The following is a 21,885-nucleotide window of genomic DNA, read 5'->3' as shown; positions in this document are numbered from 1 at the left end:
CTGATGAAGTGAGCTGTAGCTCACGAAAGCTCATGCTCAAATAAATTGGTTAGTCTCTAAGGTGCCACAAGTACTCCTTTTCTTTTTGAGAAAGATTATAGTTACTTTTAAAAAAAAATCTCTGGGTCAGTCAGCTGTGGAGTAGAGACTAAAGTTTGGAGAGCAAGTGCCTTGGCTAAGGTAATCCTCATGTGAACAGCTATTGTACAGGAAACAGCATTCCTAGTGAATAAGTCGTCACATTTCCAGTGATGACACCTACATTTATTTTAAAATAAATTACAAGTTTATTAAAGTATGTGATAGAATTCCAGGGGCTGGCTTTTGAATATAATCAAAGTGGATACAAAAAGGATATTTTTCTCTCACCCTGAGAGGTGAAATAAATTCATCTTTGCACATTAACAAGTAGACTCTTACCTACTGCAAATACTGTGTACCAATAAATACTAGCAAGACTGAAAAAATATTACATCTTAGTAATTAATTATATGCCTTAAAGTGAAATGTATCACCTTACAATGATTACACAGGGGCAGGTGGGGGGCGCGGGGGGATTTGGAAAGCCTCCAACAAGAGATCATCCCAGGCTCCTGTTACTTAGGTGGGCAAAGTACAGCACTTGTTCAGCTTCTTACCATTGCTCAACCCAATGCTATGTTGGTTAAATTTACACTGGTGAATCTCTGCTTCCATCATGCCCCAACTGGTTCAGATAGATACTAGGGCCAGTCCTTGATACTTTTTCACATGATTCAAAGCAGACCCTCCAGGCACTGGGAGTAAGTTTCCCACATAGAGCAAGGAGTAGTACGTAGATTCACACAGGTTAAAGCTGAAGCATTCAGCAGTTAGCAGGGTTCATAGTGCCCCATGAGAGGCGTGCTGAATGTCTCTATAAAGATGAGAGGAGAGACTGGAAAGGAGTAAAGTAAACTCTCCCCCAATGGAATCCCCACCTCTAGCTCCCAAGATAAACCAAGGCCAGGTGGATGTTTCTCTTGGCAACCTTTTATCCTTGCTCTGCTATAGGAGTTGCTTCTTGATTACATTGCCTTGCTAGCATTCCTAGCTCCTGGAAAGCAGGAACCACACTGAGACCAGGGCCGTGCTTAGGCTCTGTCTTTGCCACATGATGCATTAACAAAGCAGCTAGGCCAGGAGTGAGTCACCTAGAAAGTACTCTCCGAGCTAGAATCTTTGAACAAGTGGTGGCCAGTGGTCTGCTCTCTGCCCTTTGGGTGACTTCCAACTTTCCACTTCAAGAGGAGGCAAGAGTTCTTTTTAACCCTCTTGCACCTTTTGAAAGATTCTAAAATATGAAACTTAACAAGGAAAGTAGTTCTGCAGATTCGATTTGTTCCTCTTTAGGGGCTAAAGGGGGCTGAAAGTGGCTAAAAAAGGAAAGTCGGTGAAGTATAGAAGAAATCAAATAGTAATGGCTTTTAGATGATATAGTGTGGGGATAAATTAGATATATAGCAAGACTTACAGCCATAATTCACTTTTCATCTTGTCAGAAGTAACTCCATCAAATGGAGGAGCCAGGGGGAGTGTCATGCTTCAAAATCTGCTGCAGATTTCTGTGGCAGACAAATCTGACCTCAGTTCAGTACAGATTTCCTTGATGGATTTTAAACCTTGGGTAAGAGGAAAGGGTATACAGTGAAAACCTAGTTATCGAGTACATCCTACAAAGAGGCAACTGGGAGAGTCACAGCTATTGCAAGGACATACACCATTACCTGGAAAAAGTTTCAGAGTAACTGGCTTAGAGAAACGGAAAGAACTAGGAATGTTTTCACAAGACATGAATTGCCCAGCTGGATTAAGACCTACAGCAGTGGCTTTGTTACCAAAAGGCTCACCATTCCACTGTATCATCACATACAACCATATGGAGGGTAGGGGCAAGTTCCAGAAACAGTAAGAAATGCTGCCTCTGGTTACAGAATATAATAGCTTAACTCAGGGCTTGAAAAATCCACACACAAGTCAAAAACTTTCCCTGGGCAGCATGAAAGTTTGCGTCATCTCTTCCAATAGTATTTAAGATTTCATTTAAAAAACTGAAGTTTTTAGTCTTTCGCATTGTGCCAATAACCTTCCAACAGTGAATAAGTGCAGTATTTCTTTGAGGCTGCAGCTACACAGATGCAGTGTTTCTACTGCAGCTATGAGACTGCCAAGCAGCAACGTGAAAACAACTAGACTTATCAGTTTCATTGCTGCTGTTCAGAATCCTGAGAGCAGCAAGGAAACTTATCTTCCTTTCACTTTCAGGCTGCTGCTTGAAAAAGCTCCCAGCAGCAGAAGTACTGTAGTTTCCCAGGTGAAGAACCAAAAAAAAAAAAAAAAAAGGCTAGGAAAGCCTCCAGCAGCAGAAACTTGCCTTCTCCTCAACCCCTCACGACAGATGCACTAGGAGAATGGAAGGCAAAGCTTCTTTCCCTCCCAGCAGTTGGAGAGGATGAGTGGAGCTTCAGATTTAATCAGACTCTTAACAGGACGATATAAAATATGGAGGAGGCCCAACAGATTCCAGGCACAGCACCTTGGTAGAAATCCCCATACTTAAGGGGTGGCAGTGGGGTTGGGCTTCTCAAAAGGGGGTTTCACTTTTGCCCCATATCTATCTTTCAGATCTACTCTGCGTTAATAGAAATATTCTTCCAAGCCCTGGTTTAAACTCTGGTACCTAAATGAGACCCCGCTACTAGCCTCACCTGTAAGTATACAGTACTTCATGGCTGTGGCCATAAGCAACAAACCAAGCAGTATTTATTCCTCCGTGGAGGCAGTCACAAGTACGAATGAATAGTCTGAGGGGGTGCACTTTGTTTTGTTTTGTTAGAATTAGGCAAGGCACTCAAGCTCTTGGAAAGTAACCAAGGCAGCTCGCGGCAAAAGAGTTTTTAACATCACTGGATTAAATTATGGCCTTTCCACAACAATCCATTATTTGAGTATGGGAAGTGATTCAATAAATGGAGATGCCAAGTAGATGGATTATATTCACTGCAATTAAGGCTTTGGTTCAAAGGACCATACAGTACCCGAATGGAAACTTTACAACCAAGAATGAGCACTGGTCCTAGCATGCCTGGAAAGTAAGAGGATGTGCTGTGCCATCAAGGTGGAGTATTGCGCCTTTAAACTTCACAGACCAATCAGAGGCAAGAAAGTATCTTTGAGGGGGCACAAAAGCAGGTCATGACATAAGCAATTAAAGCTTTCTCTTCAGCAGTCAGAAAGGGAGCAATCAGATCGCCAGTTGTCAGACTATTTAGGGCCTACATGTTTCAGGCATAATAAATGATAGTTTCAAACTGACATTAGGTTTCTGTTCTACCCTGAGCAGAATGTTGACCAATATTAAACAAAACATTAACAAAAAGGTAAGATTTGACAAAAACTACCAGTTAGGGTAAGTTAGTTTCCTAAGACAGCATGAAGCCAGAGAAGAAATAAGTCAGACCAATAGCTTTGGAATAGAAATTTAGGATGGGGGGGAAGGGGATAATGTTTACTCCTCCCTCCACTTTATTCATTCAGAGTGAAATTCATCCCATATCCTTTTACTTGTATACTGAGCTCATGCAATATGGAAGGAATCGCAACACCACCACAACACACACGGAACCCTACAATGCCATTTTTGCAGAGTCAAATGCTTCTAAGAGTGCAACTGCACTTTATAACCTCAACACAGGGCTTAAGTGATACATGGAACCTTGCATATGTTCTCTGCACTAGGGTGTATATTCACCTCCTGAAAATTAACTCTTAACCCCCCCTTAAATATAACCAAGATACTCCGGAATTCTTATGAACCATGTAAAAATCGAGCAACAAAACAACTGTTCAGGCTTTAGGGTATGGCTTCTAAATTCCAATGTGCACTTAAGGGGGAGACCTTGGGAATTGCAAGATTACTAAACTTCTTGAATTTGTGGACGTCATTCTGCATAAACCTGTCATATCAGCAAATCCCCAACTCCCAGCATCAACAAACTTAAAAAAATGGTACCTATATATATATATATTATATATATTACACACATATATAGAAATATAATTTGCAGTAATTGTTTCTTCACTTCCATGTGCCATCATCAGTACAAGGAATGATAAGTACTGCCTATAGATTTAAAAAGTGGTCCAAATAGTAATGTCCTACTCCAGCAAGACCAGGTCTGGCAAGACAAGTTATAAAGACACTGGTTACTTTACAAAACAGAAAGTTACATTTACTGTTAAATCCATAAGTATAAGTGAAAGTGAATTGCTATGGGTCAGCTTTACATTACCACGATTTCTCAGCCCCAAATTTAGAGCGGATTGTGCCTATACATGTACCTGTAACCTCCCTTCTCATTCATGAGACCCGTGGGAATGGAAACTATGACAGGAAAAGAGACCCTAAAATACAAGTGAACTAGCGCTTTTCTCCCACAACTTATTAGTGTCCACAGGACTGCGTAAGTTAGCTACAGAACCAAAAGGAAAAGTGTTTTACTTTCAAAATTCATGTTTTGAAACTCATTTCCAGAAATAAAAATGCAAGACCCCTAGACTCACAGAAGATACTTTTATCCATAAACACTAGGTCTATTTTCTCCTCAAAGCACGCAAACAGCTCTCTACAGCAAGTCTACTGGCAGTATTAGCGAGGGGGAAGAATACCCTTTCAGTAGGACCACATTCTGAATCCATGCATTTAATTCTATAGGTGAACGTAACACTTTCAAACAAGATACTTCAAAGAAGAAAAAAAGAATTAAAAATCCCTCCTTCTTAATCCATAGTAAGACAAATAGTAGGAATTACTCTGTACAACAATAAGCCTCACTGATCCAACATAACATTTTTAAAATCCAAGATCTGAGAAAGGTGAGTTTGAATTACACCTAATGTGCTCACCAGCTTTTCTATAGCTCAACCTCGCAAAGCAGCTTTCAGTCAGAATACCTGAGTCTAACTGATGCAAATATATATATATAAATGCATGTATGTATATTGTTTGCTTTTCACATCGTCTCCTGCATTCCTGCAGATAAGTTAAAAAAAATTGCAATACATCTACAAAATTGTATACCACTTTGAGCTAAATCAGCAGCAAGTTCTGTACTCAATTTGCCACCATTCATTCATTTTAGCCACAGCTCTAAGACATCGTTCAAAGTGCTCAATAAAATTCAGATACTGTACTACAGATGTTTTTGTAATACAACTTCTTTCTTCAAACACAATGTTGCACAGCTCATGGATTTGGAATGAGATCAAAGTGTTATCAATATTACTGACATCTCCATTTTTACTGGGACAATGGTACAGTTCTCCGTCTACCCCACATACCATATGGAGATATTACAGGCTCATACCATGGAATGAGCTGGAGTCAAGCTTTTCAGTACATCCTTCTCTCCAGAGACAATCCTGTGCTATAAGACAACTTATCGCTGTCCTGAAATCTAACCAAAATCTACGGAGAATGGCATGAGTGAGTCACTAGTTGCTCAGAGACCTATTAACCTCAGGGTCCACACTGCAATTGCTTTCCCAACCTTGATGTCTGCATCAAATCCAGGCAAAGCAGTACAGTGTGCAAAAGTTGTCCATCCCCGAGCTAAAGCACAGAGTTAGATTTAAGACTGACAGATTTCTCTAAATCAGAGATGCTTTTACTTTTTAAAAAAACAAGAAAGGGTAAATAGAACAATTCTCTGCTATCCCAGTTCAAACCCTGCACAGTAAAGTGACTCAAAGTAACATCCCACTGCCGAAGGAGCCTACAGTACTTCTATGCTGGTGCCCAGATAGGAAGGGGATGAGCTTCTGTGTTAAATACATATTTGTCAAGGTTGATTAGGTCTACGTCATCCGAAAACAGCAGAAACATATACTTGAGTGTTTCTCCAAGAAAGAAGCTTTCCATCTTATCTCTTGGCTCTGGGTTACTGGGGTTCTGGACGTTGTTAATGGAAGTATAACCACCTGAAGGAACCTGTGAAAAAGATAAGTAACAATTTTATATATTTCTATAAGCGAAAAAACTTGTGTTACCTACAAATTCTCAATTTTGATTAAAAAAAAAGAAAATAAGCATTAGAAAAGCAGGCAGAGCTTTCAAAGTAATATTTTGCAACTTACATAAAAAATTTCAATTCTGAAGCATTCCAAAACACTTTGCAAACTGATACACAAACTACATACAGTAAAATGAAGCCACATCACTGTGAAATGTTGCATGTTTAACAGCAGAAAGAAATGCTACAAGAAAAGTAAAGAGGACAATGTCCAGTCAAAACTGCAGAAGAAATTTGAGGCAATTACTGTAATTACCAGGTTGAAATTGGTCAGGACAACAGGTTTAAATACCCATACTCTTGAGAAATGGTCATGAAAGATCCCATGACCCTAAGCAGCCTGGACATAATTTTATAGCTCATCCAAGAGATACTTCTAGAAACACAGTGCTCCTCTCAGGTTATGCTGGAGCATTGGCTCAATACAAACACAAAGGGAAGAGTGCCCCCTACTGAGACATTAACATTACTTCCTGCAGCACTCTCTTTTCTCCTTTGAAAGCTTCCACCCAACTGTTGTACCATCCCAGCCAGATCTTGCTTAAGCGTTTGGGAGATCCGACACAATCACAGCAGAAACTGGATGGTTTCAAGGAAGGATCAGTAAAACTTTGCTGGACTAAAATTCATCTATCAAATTATCTTTGTTAAAAGGTAAATTACATGGGAGTAACATCCCATCTATGACACATTCTTCATCAACATCACAACTCAGTTATTCAATCTAATTATTTAACACAGTGGTTTTAAACAGGGGGGTCTGCAGCCCCCATGGGGCTGTGGGGCCCACAGCTGAAGCCCCGAACCCCAACACCTCGCCGTGGGGCTGAAGCCCCGAGCCCAGGGGCAGAATGGGGGAGCACAAGAGGCTCTGCTCCCCCGCAAACAAACTGTAGTTCCTTACCCAGAGTGGGGCAGTCCCAGGGACAGCTCCACCCCTTACCCACTTCTTCTCCCTCAACTTCCATGAAGCCCTGCCCCGTGGCCAGGTCAGAGGCTGGAGCCAAGCAGAGTGGGGCAGTTACTGCTCTGGCTGGTGCCATAGAGAGGACAGCCACAGCATTCCCCCATCTCCTACTGCTGGTGCCCGGGTTTGCAGCTGCTCCTCAGCTTCCAGCCCCCTTTGAGGCTGGGAGCCACCTCAGCAGGGGGACCCAGCTCTAGGGCCAGCAGAGCCCTCAGGGAGCAGCAACCATGGATGGGGGGCCTTCCCCGCACACAGCCCCTAGCTACCTGCACCCTGAGCTACCCCCCTGCCTGCACACAACCCCTAGCTACTCCTCTCCCCGCATTCTGAGCTACCCCACCGTCTGCACACAGCCCCTTGCTACTCCCTTCCCTGCATTCTGAGCTACCCCCCCGTCTGCACACAGCCTCTTGCTACTCCTCTCCCTGCACCCTGAGCAGTTTTCAAACTTTTAGAGCTGAGCCCCCTACCCCTCTTTGAGTTGTAATTTGTGGTTGAGCCCCATGCGCTCCCCCCCCCCGGCTGCAACCCAGACAGGCTGGGTGGCCTGCTGAGGTGAGTAAGGGGGTGGATGGAGCACTCCATCCTTGGGCCCTTCTGTGTGGAGCTGGCCAGAGCCCCACTGCCCCACCCCCAAAAAAAATGGAAGTTAAAATATGCCCATGCCTGGCGGCCAGAGCCCCATTTGAGTTTTTGAGTTTTACAGCATCCCACTGGGCCCTGGAGTTTTACAGCATGTTGGGTGGGGGAGGTCTCAGAAAGAAAAAGGTTGAGAACCCTTGGTTTAACGGACAATGGCTATATACCCACAGGTATCTATTCATGTATCTTGGCAATTAAAGCAAATGATGCTTTGGAGTCAGTGAGTTACCATGAAGGTACTCTGTATTGGTATTTTGCACTAGAAAATCCTAGCCCCTTAGAAACTATATCTGAAATTGCTGAAGGTAATGCTGAGACCCACTTGAAAACAAACAAAACAAAACTTGTTTGGATATAGGTCAGCATTTTTGTCCTGCTGACAATTCTATCCCAGCAATTTAGAAGGTCTTCGTTCCTCATAATTCTCTTAATACATAGCTTTTATCAATAGGATGAAAAGTCTTTTTCCTTAATGTGCTAAGTACTAAATGCAAAAGCCTAAGTACATAGGCTTCAAGGCACAGTACATATTGTAATACTCTGTCAAGCTCTTAATGCTTTGTTTTACCTATTAGATATTTTTATGATCCTTGGAAGATAAGCAATTTCAGCTTTACTTTGAAGGTCCCTATACACAGAACAGTTTGCCTAGATACACTCTTGAGATCATTACTGCTCAGCATGTTGGCCTTACCCGTGTATATTTATTGAAGTTCTGCAAGATCTCCCAGCCCCAGTCTTGGTATTTCTTATCCCCCGTGAATCTGTACAGGTAGAACAGGCTTTCCACAGTTTCAGGTCGCAGCAGGTTGTGCCTATCTGCAGGCTGCAAAGAAGTAAAGATCACAATTCAGTCAGGGAGCAGGATACATTAGCAGAGAGCAATTTGAGTGTACCCTGTAGCTTCTTTGGTAACTCTTACAAAATGGGAGAACAACTGGGTAGGTAGTAATATTGCTGAAAAGGATCCAGGAGTTATAATGGATCACATATTGAATATCAGTCAGCATTGTAATGCAGTTGCAAAAAAGGAGTGTCTTATATAAGAGACAGGAGGTAACTGTCCCACTCTACTCAGCATTGGTGAGGCCTCAGCTAGAGTATTGTGTCCAGTTCTCAGCACCACACTTTAGGAAAGAGTGGGTAAACTGAAGGGGGGGGGGGGGGAGAGAGTCCAGAGTAGAGCAACAAAAACAATAAAAGGTTTAAAAAATGTGACCTCTGAGGAAAGGTTAAAAAAACTGGGCATGTTTAGTCTTGAGAAAAGATGACTGAGGCAGAACGAAATGGCTGTCTTCGAATACATTAAGGGCTGTCATAAAGAGACCTGTGATCAACTGCTCTCCATGTCCACTCAAGGTCGGATAAGAAATAATGGGCTTTAATCTGCAGCAAGGGATATTTAGGCTAGATATTAGGAGAAACTTTTTAACTATAAGGGTAGTTAAGCTCTGGAATAGGTTTCCAAGGGAGGCTATGGAATCCCCATCATGGGATTATATGCAAGTCAGCTTGTGAATGTTAAGAGATCATTCAAAAATTTCAAGCCTAGGGAGTGTTTGAGTGAGGAGAGACAGAGAGGAAGTTTACCCATCAAAACAAAGAACATTCTTCCCCAAGTGTAGACATTCTATAGGGAATTTCATAGAAACAATGTGATATGTGCACAGAGCTATCCAAAGCAAGAGATACACAGATGTCAATTTGTAGTGATACGTGTAAAGTTATTTACCTTGATCTCCACATCCTTGCGGTCCTTTTGTGCATGGAGATTGAAGTGTACAATCTCTGGGCTCAGGCCTGTCTCTACCTGAACATACATCTGGTAACAAGTTTCTATGAGGGCTTTGGCCAGCTCCATGTGATCAGCAGTCAGACCATTATGAGCTCCAAGAGCCAGCGTCCCAGGCAAGAAGCAAACTAGATGATCCTGCAAGACAAAGCACCATCTGGTGTGAGAAAGTATTAAAACAAACAAGACTTTGACTTACCCTATAGCAGTGCAATAAGGATATAGAGTGCTTAAAGACCACAATTATTTGTTAAGCAGAAATGTAACATGACACGAGGCTGGTGCCATTACTAAAGGAGACTCACTGTCAACTCAAAGTCACAAGATTTTGTAGCTACTATTGATTCTTGTAACACCTTAAATTACTAAAACCAAAAGAAGCTGGTGGAAAAAAAATCTCATCTTGTTCAGTTTACCAGCCTGATGCATTTTGTAACACTTTGTGTAAAGTCAGTTTATTTGTTACCCTGTAGTGCTGATTAGCAAGGGAGAAACTGAATGATCTGTAAAATCAATCAAGAGGGGAACCAAAAAAATCCTTATAAAATTAGCTTTTAAAAGAATTCAGGACATAGGATTTCAAGAGGGTTCTATCAGAAAGTGTAAATTTGAAAAAACCTCAAGCTGACAGCGTCTCTAATATTTATATAGCACCCTAATTTTTCATGGTGCTTTAAAGAGATTCTTTTAAATATTTTAAATGGTCCAGACAGCTTAAAAGTAAAACTACTCAAACACAAAAAGTAGACAAAAGAAAATGATACGGAAGAGAAGGATGAGGGTTAAGATAAAACCTATGAACAGAAAGCAAATTTCATGAGTTCTGATATTTTGAAGCAGAGACTGAAGTAAAACAAAAGGCAAAATAGAAATTAGCCATAGAAACCAAGGGTAACAGGGTCTGGGGAAGTATTTGAAGTTTAAATGTAGATTATTCTGAGCAATAACTGATATGATAATCTTAATCTGAATATAACAGAGCATGAGGTAAAACTGAACATCCTTCCTACCACTAGAACTTCTAATTTTTTTGTTATTATCCATTTGAGTGTAAGAAACACCTGATACTTTAAGTCAGGCATCCTCAGTGTTCCTCGGTATATCAGGCTCATCTCCTTGGTATAGCAAACATTCCACAGAACAACACTGGATTTTATTCCTGCACAGAGGCAGCAGCAGGAGCAAAAGGGTTACAAGGATCTTCCTTTCATGAATTCTACACACTACAGCTTTATTATTCAGTTATTTATTCAAGGAACTGAAGTATAGCACTTTTGTAGATGCAACGCTCTCAAGGATTGTGCAACGCTCTCAAGCAACTGAGTTACATGTGGTTATCTTTCCGAGAACACTGTGAAACGTTACATGAATAATTCAACAGTCAACACAATCAGTATACAAACAAGTTGGGAACCTATGTCTCATACAATTCTCAGGACTCACCTCCACTGAAATTCAGTTTACAATAAGATTAACAGTCCCTTCCAGTAAGGCTAATGCACTACTAATATTGTGAACAACAGGACTACAGATTACATTTGGAGTTTTGTTCATTTCTATCATTCCAAAATCCTAAAGGGGTTATAAAACACCCACTGCCAATCTCGTAGTGCTCATAGAGAACCTCTGTACAAAGCTCTCAAGGTCCCCGTCCAATTCAACAGGCAGTGGTCAATATTGATGGTAATATCAGTGTAGAGAGACTGAAGTAACAGCATTAACACCTTTTCAACTAGTCAGTTATGGTGAGGTTCCAGTCGTACCCTTCAAGCAGAGATGATAAATGAAATGCTGTAAAAGTCTCTGCCCTGCAGGGACTGAATTAAATGTACTCATACATGCAGTGTTGAGGGGGCAGATTTACACATACATTAGTAATGCACTGCTCACTTATAAATATTTGTCACTTTCATTTACATACTGTCTTACACCAAAAGCACTCTGAATACTTTTCAAAAGGAGTGTTAAATTCATAGATTTTAAAGCCAAAAGGGTCCATTATGATAATCTAATCTGACTTCTGGTATATAACAGCCACAGAATTTCACTCAGTAATTCCTGCATCAAATATTTTACTCCATCTCTTATTTCCTGCCTTTTAGGTGGCATTTGCCCAAGGCCACACAGTAGGTTTGTGGCAGAGCCAATACCAGAATTTCCAAATCACCCTGATTTCCACACTCATGCCTTAACTACTAACTAGATCATTTACTTCCTTGTATTTTTGCATTGTAGAAAAAGTGAATAATATACAAAATAGGCACTATCTCAGTGTTCCCAATGCTGAAATGATGTAACAAATGATTGCACTGTGTTTACTACTGCAGAAGCACAAGTGGAAACTCACAGGGAGATTCAGATCAGCAAATAAAAACCTAAGAAAGGGCCTCTGTCCACAGCAGGGACTGTTACCTGTAACCTAGCTACTCAATATTGTCACTAGTGACCTGAACCCAGCATTCTTTTAAACTAAGATCGCACCTGCCCACAGAACAAACAGACAGAAAGACAAACAAAACCACCACCCTTCACAGGTTATCACAGTGTAATCTAAATGCATGAGGCATCTGCAGATTGCAAGGGTCCCTGCCATTTTTAATTTATCATTTTTTGGATCTTCCAGCAGCCACTATCAAAACCTTTGCTTCACACACACAGAGAATACACATTTGATCAAAGATCTATTATAACTACCGCACTCAAGATCTCTCCCCTACGAAACTGCAGACGGCTCAGGGGAAATGCAACAGTGTTCATAAGAGCCACTGAAAAAATTCAGATACAGTGCTTACCATCTTAGCACTGAAATGGCCGTGAGCAAGTTCACCCACAAAAGTAAGCTTCTTGGGTTGTGATGTCCGAAGTAGATGCTTTTTCACCCCCTCCATAGCTCTCATGTAATCTTCCAACAATCTGTGAATTAAAACCATTCCCAGTTGGCCCCAATATACACATTTTAAAGTAGATTTATCCAACCATACTTTAGATCAGGGATCAGCAACCTTTGGCACGCAGCCCACCAGGAAAGCCCCTGGCAGGCCGGGCCGGTTTGTTTACCTGCTGCGTCTGCAGGTTCAGCCGATCACAGCTCCCACTGGCCATGGTTCGCTGTCCCAGGCCAATGGGGGCTGCGGGAAGTGGCGCAGGCTGAGGGATGTGCTGGCCGCCCTTCCTGCCCCTATTGGCCTGGGACAGCGAACTGCAGCCAGTGGGAGCTGCAATCAGCCAAACCTGCAGACGCAGCAGGTAAACAAACAGGCCCAGCCTGCCAGGGGCTTTCCCCGGTGGGCCGCGTGCCAAAGGTTGCTGATCCCTGCTTTAGATATAGTACATGCATCTCAAAGGCCACACTTTTTGTAGAGTAGAAACTTGCAATTTGATTTCAATAGGCAGTACTTAAGATATTTAGTCAAATATAAAGCATTAAGAAAAATCCCAGTAACCATGCTTATACAAAATGCATCCAGCACAGGGGTGGGCAAACTTTTGTAACGGTACGGAGGGCCGGGTAGCGAAGGCTGTGCCTCCGCAAACAGCCTGGCCCCCATCCCCTATCTGCCCCCCTCCCACTTCCCGCCCCAACTGCCCCCCTCAGAACTCCCGACCTATCCAACCCGCCTGCTCACTGTCCCCTAACCACCCCCTCCTGGGACCCCCCGCCCCCCGGAACCCCACCCCCTATCCCAGTGGTCTCCAAAGGGGGGTGCGCAAGACCATCCGTGGGGGTGCGCGGCAGGAAAAGCACTGCTGGACCTTTGATTCTTCGGCAGCACGCCGGCGGCATGCTCGGCTCTCCCCGCTCCCTCTTCGGAGGCACGCTCTTTTTCTTTTTCTTTTTTGTGCTTCCCCAGAGCTGGCCCTGGGGGTGCGCCATTTAAAAAGTTTGGAGACCCCTGCCCTATCCAACCTCCCCCTGCTCCCTGTGCCCTGACTGCCCCGATCCCTATCCACACCCCTGACACGCCCCCCGACCCATCCACCCCCCCCCACACTCCGTGTCCCCTGACTGCTCCCTCCTGGGACCCCCATCTCTAACTGCCCCCCCAGGACCCCACCCCCTATCCAAGTCCCCCGGCTCCCTGTCCCCCCCCACCGACCCCACCCCCTATCTCCTGACTCCACCCCACCCCCAACCTCCGCCCCATCCAACCACCCCGTCCCCTGACTGCCCCCCGGGACCTCCTACCCCTTATCCCACGCCCTCCCTTCCCCCCCCTTTACCAGGCCGCTCAGAGTGGCAGGACAGGCTTATTGGAAAGCCTAGGAGGTGGGTGGGCGCAAGCCGCACTGCCCGCACATCAGCGTGGCTCCAGGGGAGGGGGGACAGCAGGGGAGGGGCTGGGGGCTAGCTTCCCCAGTCAGGAGCTCAGGGGCTGGGCAGGATCGCTCACATCAGAGTCCACATAAGATACTCTTCCTTCTAAACTGGCAACTAGGATAGTAAATCTTATAGCTTACATCATTCTTAAACTGACACAGGAAGTGGGGAGAACTTACTCATTTTCCTTCTTCCCACCCTGGATCCATTGCTTGAGCAAATACTCATAGTAGCTGTCAGCTCTGGCTCCCAGAGTGTAGACACCCAGGTGAGTGAACTGCCCGCTGTTGGTGTTTATGAACATGGGCACTAGTCCATCATTCTTCCCTGAGAGAGAGTGTACGTGCTTCATCACCGCATCTACTGCTTTCTACAGAAAAAAATAAATTGAAAAAATACACACTGAATGAGACAATGCAACTACACAGCTCAATGGTACTTAAATGGCTAGAAGCAGTCAGCAGTTGTGGAATTTTTTCCCTTTTCCAATACAGTTGCTGCTTATGGCTTCAGAGAAACTACAGCAAATATGAGGTGGGCAGATTTTTTTATCAGCTTTCCTTTTCAATAATACAACTCTCCCATGCTAGAATCAGCAATGGTGGTGAGTCCAGGTCCCTCAGTAGTTTAGAAGTCAGATTCAAACACTAACTGACAGAACATTAGGATAATACTAAAGTTAGGTTAAGTGGCCTGCAACACCTCCAACAGTGTCTGTTCTGGAGGAGATCAGTGAAACTCAGAAATATTTCTCAATAATACTGTACCTCAACTCAAGTTGTAATGATGCCAATTTTTTTTTTAACTGAGATTTTCATGACATGAGTATAGCTAAGGATCACTGCACATACACAATGTACAGCTATAGTTCCTGCAAATAACTGTATAAATAAGGCCCTACTTGAATCGTTGGATGGTCTTCAAATAATTGCAGAAGAGTTGCGGACAAGACATGGAAAAAAAAATTGCAGAAAAGTAATAATCATAGACTATCAGGGTTGGAAGGGACCTCAGGAGGTCATCTAGTCCAACCCCCTGCTCAAGGCAGGACCAATCCCCAACTTATAATGGACCTTCATTAACAGCAGTGATGTGGAAAAGCCAGAATAGACCTATGTGTTTAAGAAAAATTTGCAAGAATGATATAAACACTCAAGTATTAGCTTATGCCTGCTAATTTTTTTGATAACCAGATATTTTGCTGCAACTATCTTACAGTCATTAAAAAAAAAAAAAGCGACTGCTACAATATACAATTCAAAAGACTAAAAGTCTTAACACATCAGCTATAGAAATCGAGTCCAGTCACTTTGGCTTTTTACATTTTACAGGCATTGAATGTTAGTGCAATACTAATCGCATACTCAAAACGGATGCAAAATTCTGGATTGTGCAAAGTAAGCCAATTAAAAAAAATCAAAATTGCAATGGAAACCTACTTTTGTGGGATCCACAATATTGGGAATGAAGTAGGGCCTGATGTATAAATTGATTTGGGGCACTATACAAAATCACCTCCAAACAAAAAGAATACACCTCCCACTGCCTTTGAAATGGTTAGTACTTGGGCTTATTTTCTCCCAGATACAACCTTCACACCATGCCCACAGCTGGAATTTGAGTCAGCTGATAAGCACTCTGCAGCTTAGAAAGGGAGTTCTGTTATTTTCAACACTAGCATTAATGTAGATATCTAAGCACCTCCTACAGAATTTAAATACGAAGAGGACAGCTCTACATAGTTTATCTATACCAGAGGTGGGCAAACTATGGCCCACGCGGGACTGTCCTGCCCAGCCTTTGAGCCCCTGGTCCCTCCCCCACTGTCCCCCCTCCCCACAGCCTCAGCTTGCCACACCACCAGCACTCTGGCCCGCCACTCCTGCCGGGCAGCACCGCAGCGTGGCTGGCTCTGGCTGGGCAGCGGGGCTGCACACTCCTGCTGCTCTGAGCGGCATGGTAAGGGGGTGGGGAGCTGGGAGTTGGGTAAGGGGCAGGAGGTTCCGGGGGGCGGGACAGGGAGCAGGGAGCGGTTGGATGGGGTGGAGGTTCTGGGGGTGGTGGTCGGGGGGGGTTGGATAGGCATGGGAGTCCCAGGGGGCCTTTCAGGGGGCGGGGGTGTGGATAGGGGTCGGGGCAGTCAGGGGACAGGGGGGATTGGATGGGGGGGTGGAGTTAGAGGCGGGGGGTCCCGGGAGGGGGCAGTCAGGGGACAAGGAGAAGGGGGGGGTGGAAAGTGGGAGGGGGCGGATAGGCAGCAGGCTGTTTGGGGAGGCACAGCCTTCCCTACCCAGCCCTCCATACAATTTCACAACCCCAACGTGGCCCTCGGGCACCCCTGATCTTTAGCCTGGTGTTTTGAAAAGCCAGTTATAGGTAATCTAGTCTCAAACAGACAACACAAAAGATACCACAAGCATATCAAAAACAAAGATTTTTCTTGTAAGTTCCTTCTGATGAAAGGAGCAATTATTCACCTCTACTATGAACTTTGTGGTATTTACTTAAAGAAAATAACTGGAAAAGTAACGGACTCTTCCCCCCACAGCTGCTTCCCTTTGGATAGGTCATTTAATTCTCTTTAGCTGTGAGATTAAAAGAACAAGGAATTCACCAGTAAACTAAAAGGTGGAGCAACTACTCAGAAACAGCGATGTGTATGGCATGATTAGGCATAAAATTGCTCCAGATAAGATGTTTTAGAGATGGTGTTTGGTAGGAGGTGGATCAGCAATGTAATGGCATTTACTTTAATCAACCAATGAAATCTGCTCCAGCTGCCACAGTGAGAAATATTTTTGATCTCTGTTAGAAGAATGGAAGGAGAAAAGAGTACAGGCAATATAAGTGAGCCTCACCAATAATGGGGTGGAGGTTGAGAGGCAGCAAAGATGACAACTGGTTATCCCATACCTGGAATTTCTCATCTCCAGTGAGACGAGAGAGCTCCCTAAACTCCAGTTGAATACTGGTCACCTCTGCCACGGTGCTGTCAGACGTCCAACGAGGTGGGTGGGCAGTGCCTCGGCCAATGTTTACATCTGAGTATGGTATCTTGGATGGTGTGTTGAATGCTGGCATAAGCCTGCTCCCAATGTCTTTCTAAAGAGAACCCAAAAACATGGCACAAAAATTCTTTATTATTTCTCTCAGCAATCAAACAAAAAAGAGGAAAAAGAACTGCAGCTTAGTTTTAGCCCATCTATGAGGAACAAAGGCAAATATTAAGAAGAATCACTACTTCACAATAATTGGCATATAGCTTCTACCTAGTTCCCATTGCTGTACACGACAGTTCATTTTGCACATCCCCACAGGGTTTCAATCTGAGATTATGGATAATCCTTAATGCAAGCACAGGACCTTTGTCCCGGTGTAGGATTCATACAAGGTTTATGCGCTTGGCAACATTCAGGGCACACCCGGAGTGTTGTGCTGGACCTGTGCACACACAGCTCCTTTCAAGGGCATCAACCTTGAAATCTCGCCCAGATGACATGAACCGTGGGAAGCCTCCCAGGACTGGGCTCAAGGCCCGAGAGCAAGGAATGCGGTAGATAGAAACTGGTAAATAAGAATGTTAAACAAAGCCAGTGTATTCCTTTTATCTGTTGGAGAATGTAATGCACGGGGGGAGAGAAAGAATAAAGGGGAAGGTGGAAAGCTGACAGGCAGAAGCCTGTTAGCAGACCAGCTGCTTGCTTGCTAAAAGCTCTGTGCTGTCTTGTCATTGAACCGCCACAGTCCCGGCACTTGGGAGGGGCAGGAGAATACCACTGTATTTCCCAAGACAGGGAACCTGTGAGTAACCACTCCATTCATTGACTAGGACTTTCTTCCCATAAAAAAAAATTAACTGGGGAAAAATACAATAAAGATCCTTAAATGTATCATCTTAGTCTTTACATTAAGAATTAAGGGAAATTCTAATTAAAATGGAACCCTAAGGTATGAGAGCTCTGATGACACCAGGAAAGCGAAGATGAGGAAAACATTCAAGAAGCCTAGGGCAGCAATGGTGAAATAGAGAGGAAAAGCGTGGCAGAATTTACCTTCTGATGAACCTTTCTGCCACTTTACGCAACACAAGACACACATTCTATTTGGGACTGTGAGACTCAATCACTTACAGCTTTTTCTAGGAAGAGGCTATCTCCAGATAAGTGGTAGGTGCTCAGCAAACCCCCCAGAATACGAATGGTGCTCTCAAAGAGGTTCACATCCACATTCTTATCAAGCTGTAAGACAGTTGCCACCCATTTCTTTGCTTCTTCAAACTCTGCAGGGCACAAAAGGGAACAACGGTTGGAGGAAACAAACTGTAATTATAATAGCACACTCAAATGACCAGATTAAAAGAGTTAGTATGCCATACTGCCTTGATTGTTATTCAGTCTATCAAAAGGAACCTGTATTTTTAAGGGGCAAGCTGAAGAGGTTACAAATACACTGAAGAATACACACTGGGAGAAGTTAGACCTTGCATCAGTTTAATTCCTATGCAATACAACAATGTGGGGATATGCAAGGAGACAAGTACTTGGCAGAGAAATTACACATTTAGCAGGTCTTGTAAAAGCACATTCCTTCTTTATTAAAATAACGCAAACGGGAATTATCCTGGTATCCCAATAACCCACCTCTCTCAATATAAGCCTGCAGTCTATTACCACCTACTTTACTGGCCATACGATCAGTCACACTTTCACCATAAGACTTTTTAGATTTTAGTTAAGGCTACTTAAATCAAAGCTACTGCCTGTCAGCTTCCCAACATACTATTTATGTATATATATGATCTTGCATTACTTCACCATCATTAATGACTATCCTCACAACAGCCTTATGAAGTAGGAAATATTTCCCATTTTTCAGATTGGGTGCTGAGATAAGGAGGGATTAAGTGACGAGCCCACGGTCACACAGGAAGTTTGTGGCAGAGCTGGGAATTGAACCGAAGTCTGTTGAGTCCCATGCTAATGTTTTAAGCGCAAGCTCTCTCGGTATTCAGGACACCAGGCATCTATGACTACCAGGAACTAGTACTAGGGAAAACAAAGTTGCTTCTTTAAAATATTGCCAATTATCTGGAGACAGAATGCAAAGGTTAGAAACTAACACCCCTCCACTGAGGCTTCTTAGGATGTTACACTATCACTAGGATAGCTCACCAAGATCTATCTCCCACAGATCTGTCTCCCTTATGAGAAAATCAGTTTACAAATACATTCTTTTATACAGGCCTTAAAAAAGGATGACAAAATAGGTTTTCTACATTCCATTTCAGTAAATTGTGCTGTCAGATTTGTTATCACTGTCTAGCAATAGGTCGTGCAATAGAGAAATCCAGACTTTTCTTACAGAAGCAGTTTTTATATTCACAGACTCATGAGAGAAAGATTTGCACACTCTAACACAACTTTCATTTATAGAGGTTTTTTTATCCTGAAGAATCCCAAAGAGCTTTACAGACTATGAAGCAATCACTTAAAGGAGAATTGCAATAGTATATAAAAGTTTCCAAACAGATGTTCATTTTAAACATGTCTAAATCACTAATAATTTTAAAAGCTCTCTGCAGATCATATTTAAATATTTTATAAGAAAGCAGTCACACTGTCAACCTGATGAAACACCGAGAGAGAGCTCAGACATGCAGCAGTCACACTGTCAACCTGATGAAACACCGAGAGAGAGCTCAGACATGCAGTGAGAGACACAAACGAGATGTTTCCACAGTGGGTTTTTTGTTTGATTTCAAATTGTACATAAATGTACGTATTAAATCAAACAAGTAAGGAAAATATAGAATCATGGAAGACTCCTGCAGTTTCTTGTGCCGTTAGCTGCAGATCTGATCTTCCAGTCTCGATACATGTCAAACTGTGTTTGTTGTGGAATTATTATAAAGGTGGCTGTCTCCACAGATCCCACAGTTGTCAAAGCACATCAATGGAGACATTTTCACGTATTTGTAAATACTGCTTTGTAGTTTCCTTGTTTAACTTACATGTCCCGAATAAGTGATTTTTTTTTCTGTAGTCATGTAAGGCAGTAGCTTAAAAACAAAAAATCAAATTGAGGTTTTAAAACCCAGTACCAAAACACAGACACTTCTGGAGTGAATTAGGATACCTACCATACAGTGAACAGAAAAAGTATACAACAGTTTGGGACAGGAAGTGATGAGTACTGTATCCTATTGAATTTAGGAGGGAATTTTGCTAGACAATAGGTAATTACGCAAGTAAAAATGTGGCTTGCATATCAGCATTAAAATGTGGTTAAAGTCAGAAAAGTGAATAAAATCCTTAATCCAGTGGTTTTCAAACTTTTTTTCTAGTGACCCAGCTGAAGAAAAATGTTGATGCCCTCAACCCAACGGAGTTGGGGATGAGGGGTTTGGGATGTGGGAGGGGCTCAGGGCTGGGGCAGAGGGTTGGGGTGTGATGGTGAGAGCTGCGGAGTGGAGCTGGGAATGAGGGGTTCAGGGTGTGGGAGGGGGCTCTGGGCTGGGGCAGTGTTGCAGGAGGGGGTCAGGGTTGGGCTGGGGGTGCAGGCTCTGGGGTGGGGCAAGGGATGAGCGGTTTGGGGAGGCTCAGGGCTGAGGATAGGGACGCAGGGTTACCTCAGGTGGCTCCCAGTCAGCAGGGGTGCTAAGGCAGGCTTCCTGTCTGTCCTGGCACCGCGGACTGCGCTGCGTCCCGGAAGCGACCAGCAGCAGGTCTGGCTCCTAGGCAGAGGTGCGCAAACGGCTCTGCGTGGCTCTTGCCCACAGACACTCCCAGCTCCCATTGGCCGGGAAGCCGGTGCTTGGAGAGGAGGCAGCGCGTGGAGCCCCATGGCACCCCTGCCTAGGAGCCAGACCTGATGCTGGCTGCTTCCAGGGTGCAGTGCAGTGTCAGAACAGGTAGGGACTAGCCTGCCTTAGCTGAGCAGCACATCCAATAGGACTTTTAATGGCCTGGTCGGCAGTGCTGACCAGAGTCGCCGCAACCCAGTGCCTTACATTCTGCAACCCAGCACTGGGTCGCAACCTGCAGTTTGAAAACCACTGCCTTAATCAACAGATTTGTGTGGATTCTCCATGTATCCGATGAAGTGGGTTCTAGCCCACAAAAGCTTATGCCCAAATAAATCTGTTAGTCTTTAAGGTGCCACCGGACTCCTTGTTGTTTGTGTGGATTCTGTGTCTTATATACTTATAGTCAAAACAATTAAGTTATTAGCTTTATTCCTTTAAGCATTGCAAATCCAACAGAACACTGAATTATTTTCTGGTTTACATACAGAATTGTTGACTAAATTTCATATGTAGAATATCTTTAGTAACAGTGATCAGACACAAGCTAAGAGATCCCAGACTGACTTTGCAAGACTGGCACTTAGAAAGGCCCCTCCAGCATCTTAGTAAGCATGGCACCACCCTAGGGCACTGGTTGTTTCAGTACGGAAACAACAACAACAGGCAGACCTAATAATCCAGTCCCCAATTTCTAGCAGGAATGCCAATTCATCAATAGATACAGCCACCAAAATTATTCCACAAATGCTTTTACCTACAGGATGCAGTTGGAAGGAACACCTTAAAAACAAAGAAGTTTGTCCCTTAATAGTAAGTTTTTGGATTTTCCCTATGGACTAAATGAAATTTGCTCAGCCAAAGTGTAAACAATTGCCTTTGTTAAGGAGCTCTGAACGTATTAGTTCAATAGATACAGAGAATCCCCAAAAGCTACTGGAATAAAACATTCTGCCTCTCAGACACCAAGCATAAAATGATCAGTTGGCCTTAGTGGCAACTGTTGGAACCAAAAAAAATACTGAGGTGGGAGAAACATAGGAAGAGAAAAGAAAATTACCTTCTTTTAAACCTAAAATCCACATGGTATCCAAAGCATCAATTAACGTAAGACCGAGTCCAAACCACTCGCTGTAGGATTTGGACAAAGGTTTCAGTTCATCATGTCCCCAGGCAAACTCTTTATAACCTTTCCATGCATGGTGGAATGCTTCTATCACAGCCATCTGACGTTCATTTACGGGCACTGTGAATGGAAATCAACACCTTGTTGAA

The 21,885-nt window shown here is 43.4% G+C and overlaps 1 protein-coding gene across 1 annotated transcript in view; it reads right to left on the bottom strand.

The window, feature by feature from the left end:
* Positions 1 to 263: 263 nt before the first annotated feature.
* MAN1B1 (mannosidase alpha class 1B member 1) overlaps positions 264 to 21,885 on the bottom strand; it is a 32,604-nt gene continuing 10,982 nt past the window's right edge. Inside the window, exons 6-13 of the mRNA XM_073314606.1 lie at positions 21,671 to 21,856; positions 17,939 to 18,087; positions 16,722 to 16,910; positions 13,988 to 14,178; positions 12,283 to 12,403; positions 9,431 to 9,628; positions 8,393 to 8,524; positions 264 to 6,007 (exon numbers count right to left, since the gene is read on the bottom strand). Of these exons, the coding sequence (XP_073170707.1) occupies positions 5,804 to 6,007; positions 8,393 to 8,524; positions 9,431 to 9,628; positions 12,283 to 12,403; positions 13,988 to 14,178; positions 16,722 to 16,910; positions 17,939 to 18,087; positions 21,671 to 21,856 (1,370 nt within the window). The 3' untranslated portion in view covers positions 264 to 5,803. The remainder of the gene's footprint in view (positions 6,008 to 8,392; positions 8,525 to 9,430; positions 9,629 to 12,282; positions 12,404 to 13,987; positions 14,179 to 16,721; positions 16,911 to 17,938; positions 18,088 to 21,670; positions 21,857 to 21,885) is intronic.

Source organism: Lepidochelys kempii, chromosome 16, assembly GCF_965140265.1.
Source record: "Lepidochelys kempii isolate rLepKem1 chromosome 16, rLepKem1.hap2, whole genome shotgun sequence".
Taxonomy (NCBI): domain Eukaryota; kingdom Metazoa; phylum Chordata; order Testudines; family Cheloniidae; genus Lepidochelys; species Lepidochelys kempii.
Note: the sequence above shows the minus strand (reverse complement) of the source record. Positions and strands in the feature narration are given on the sequence as shown.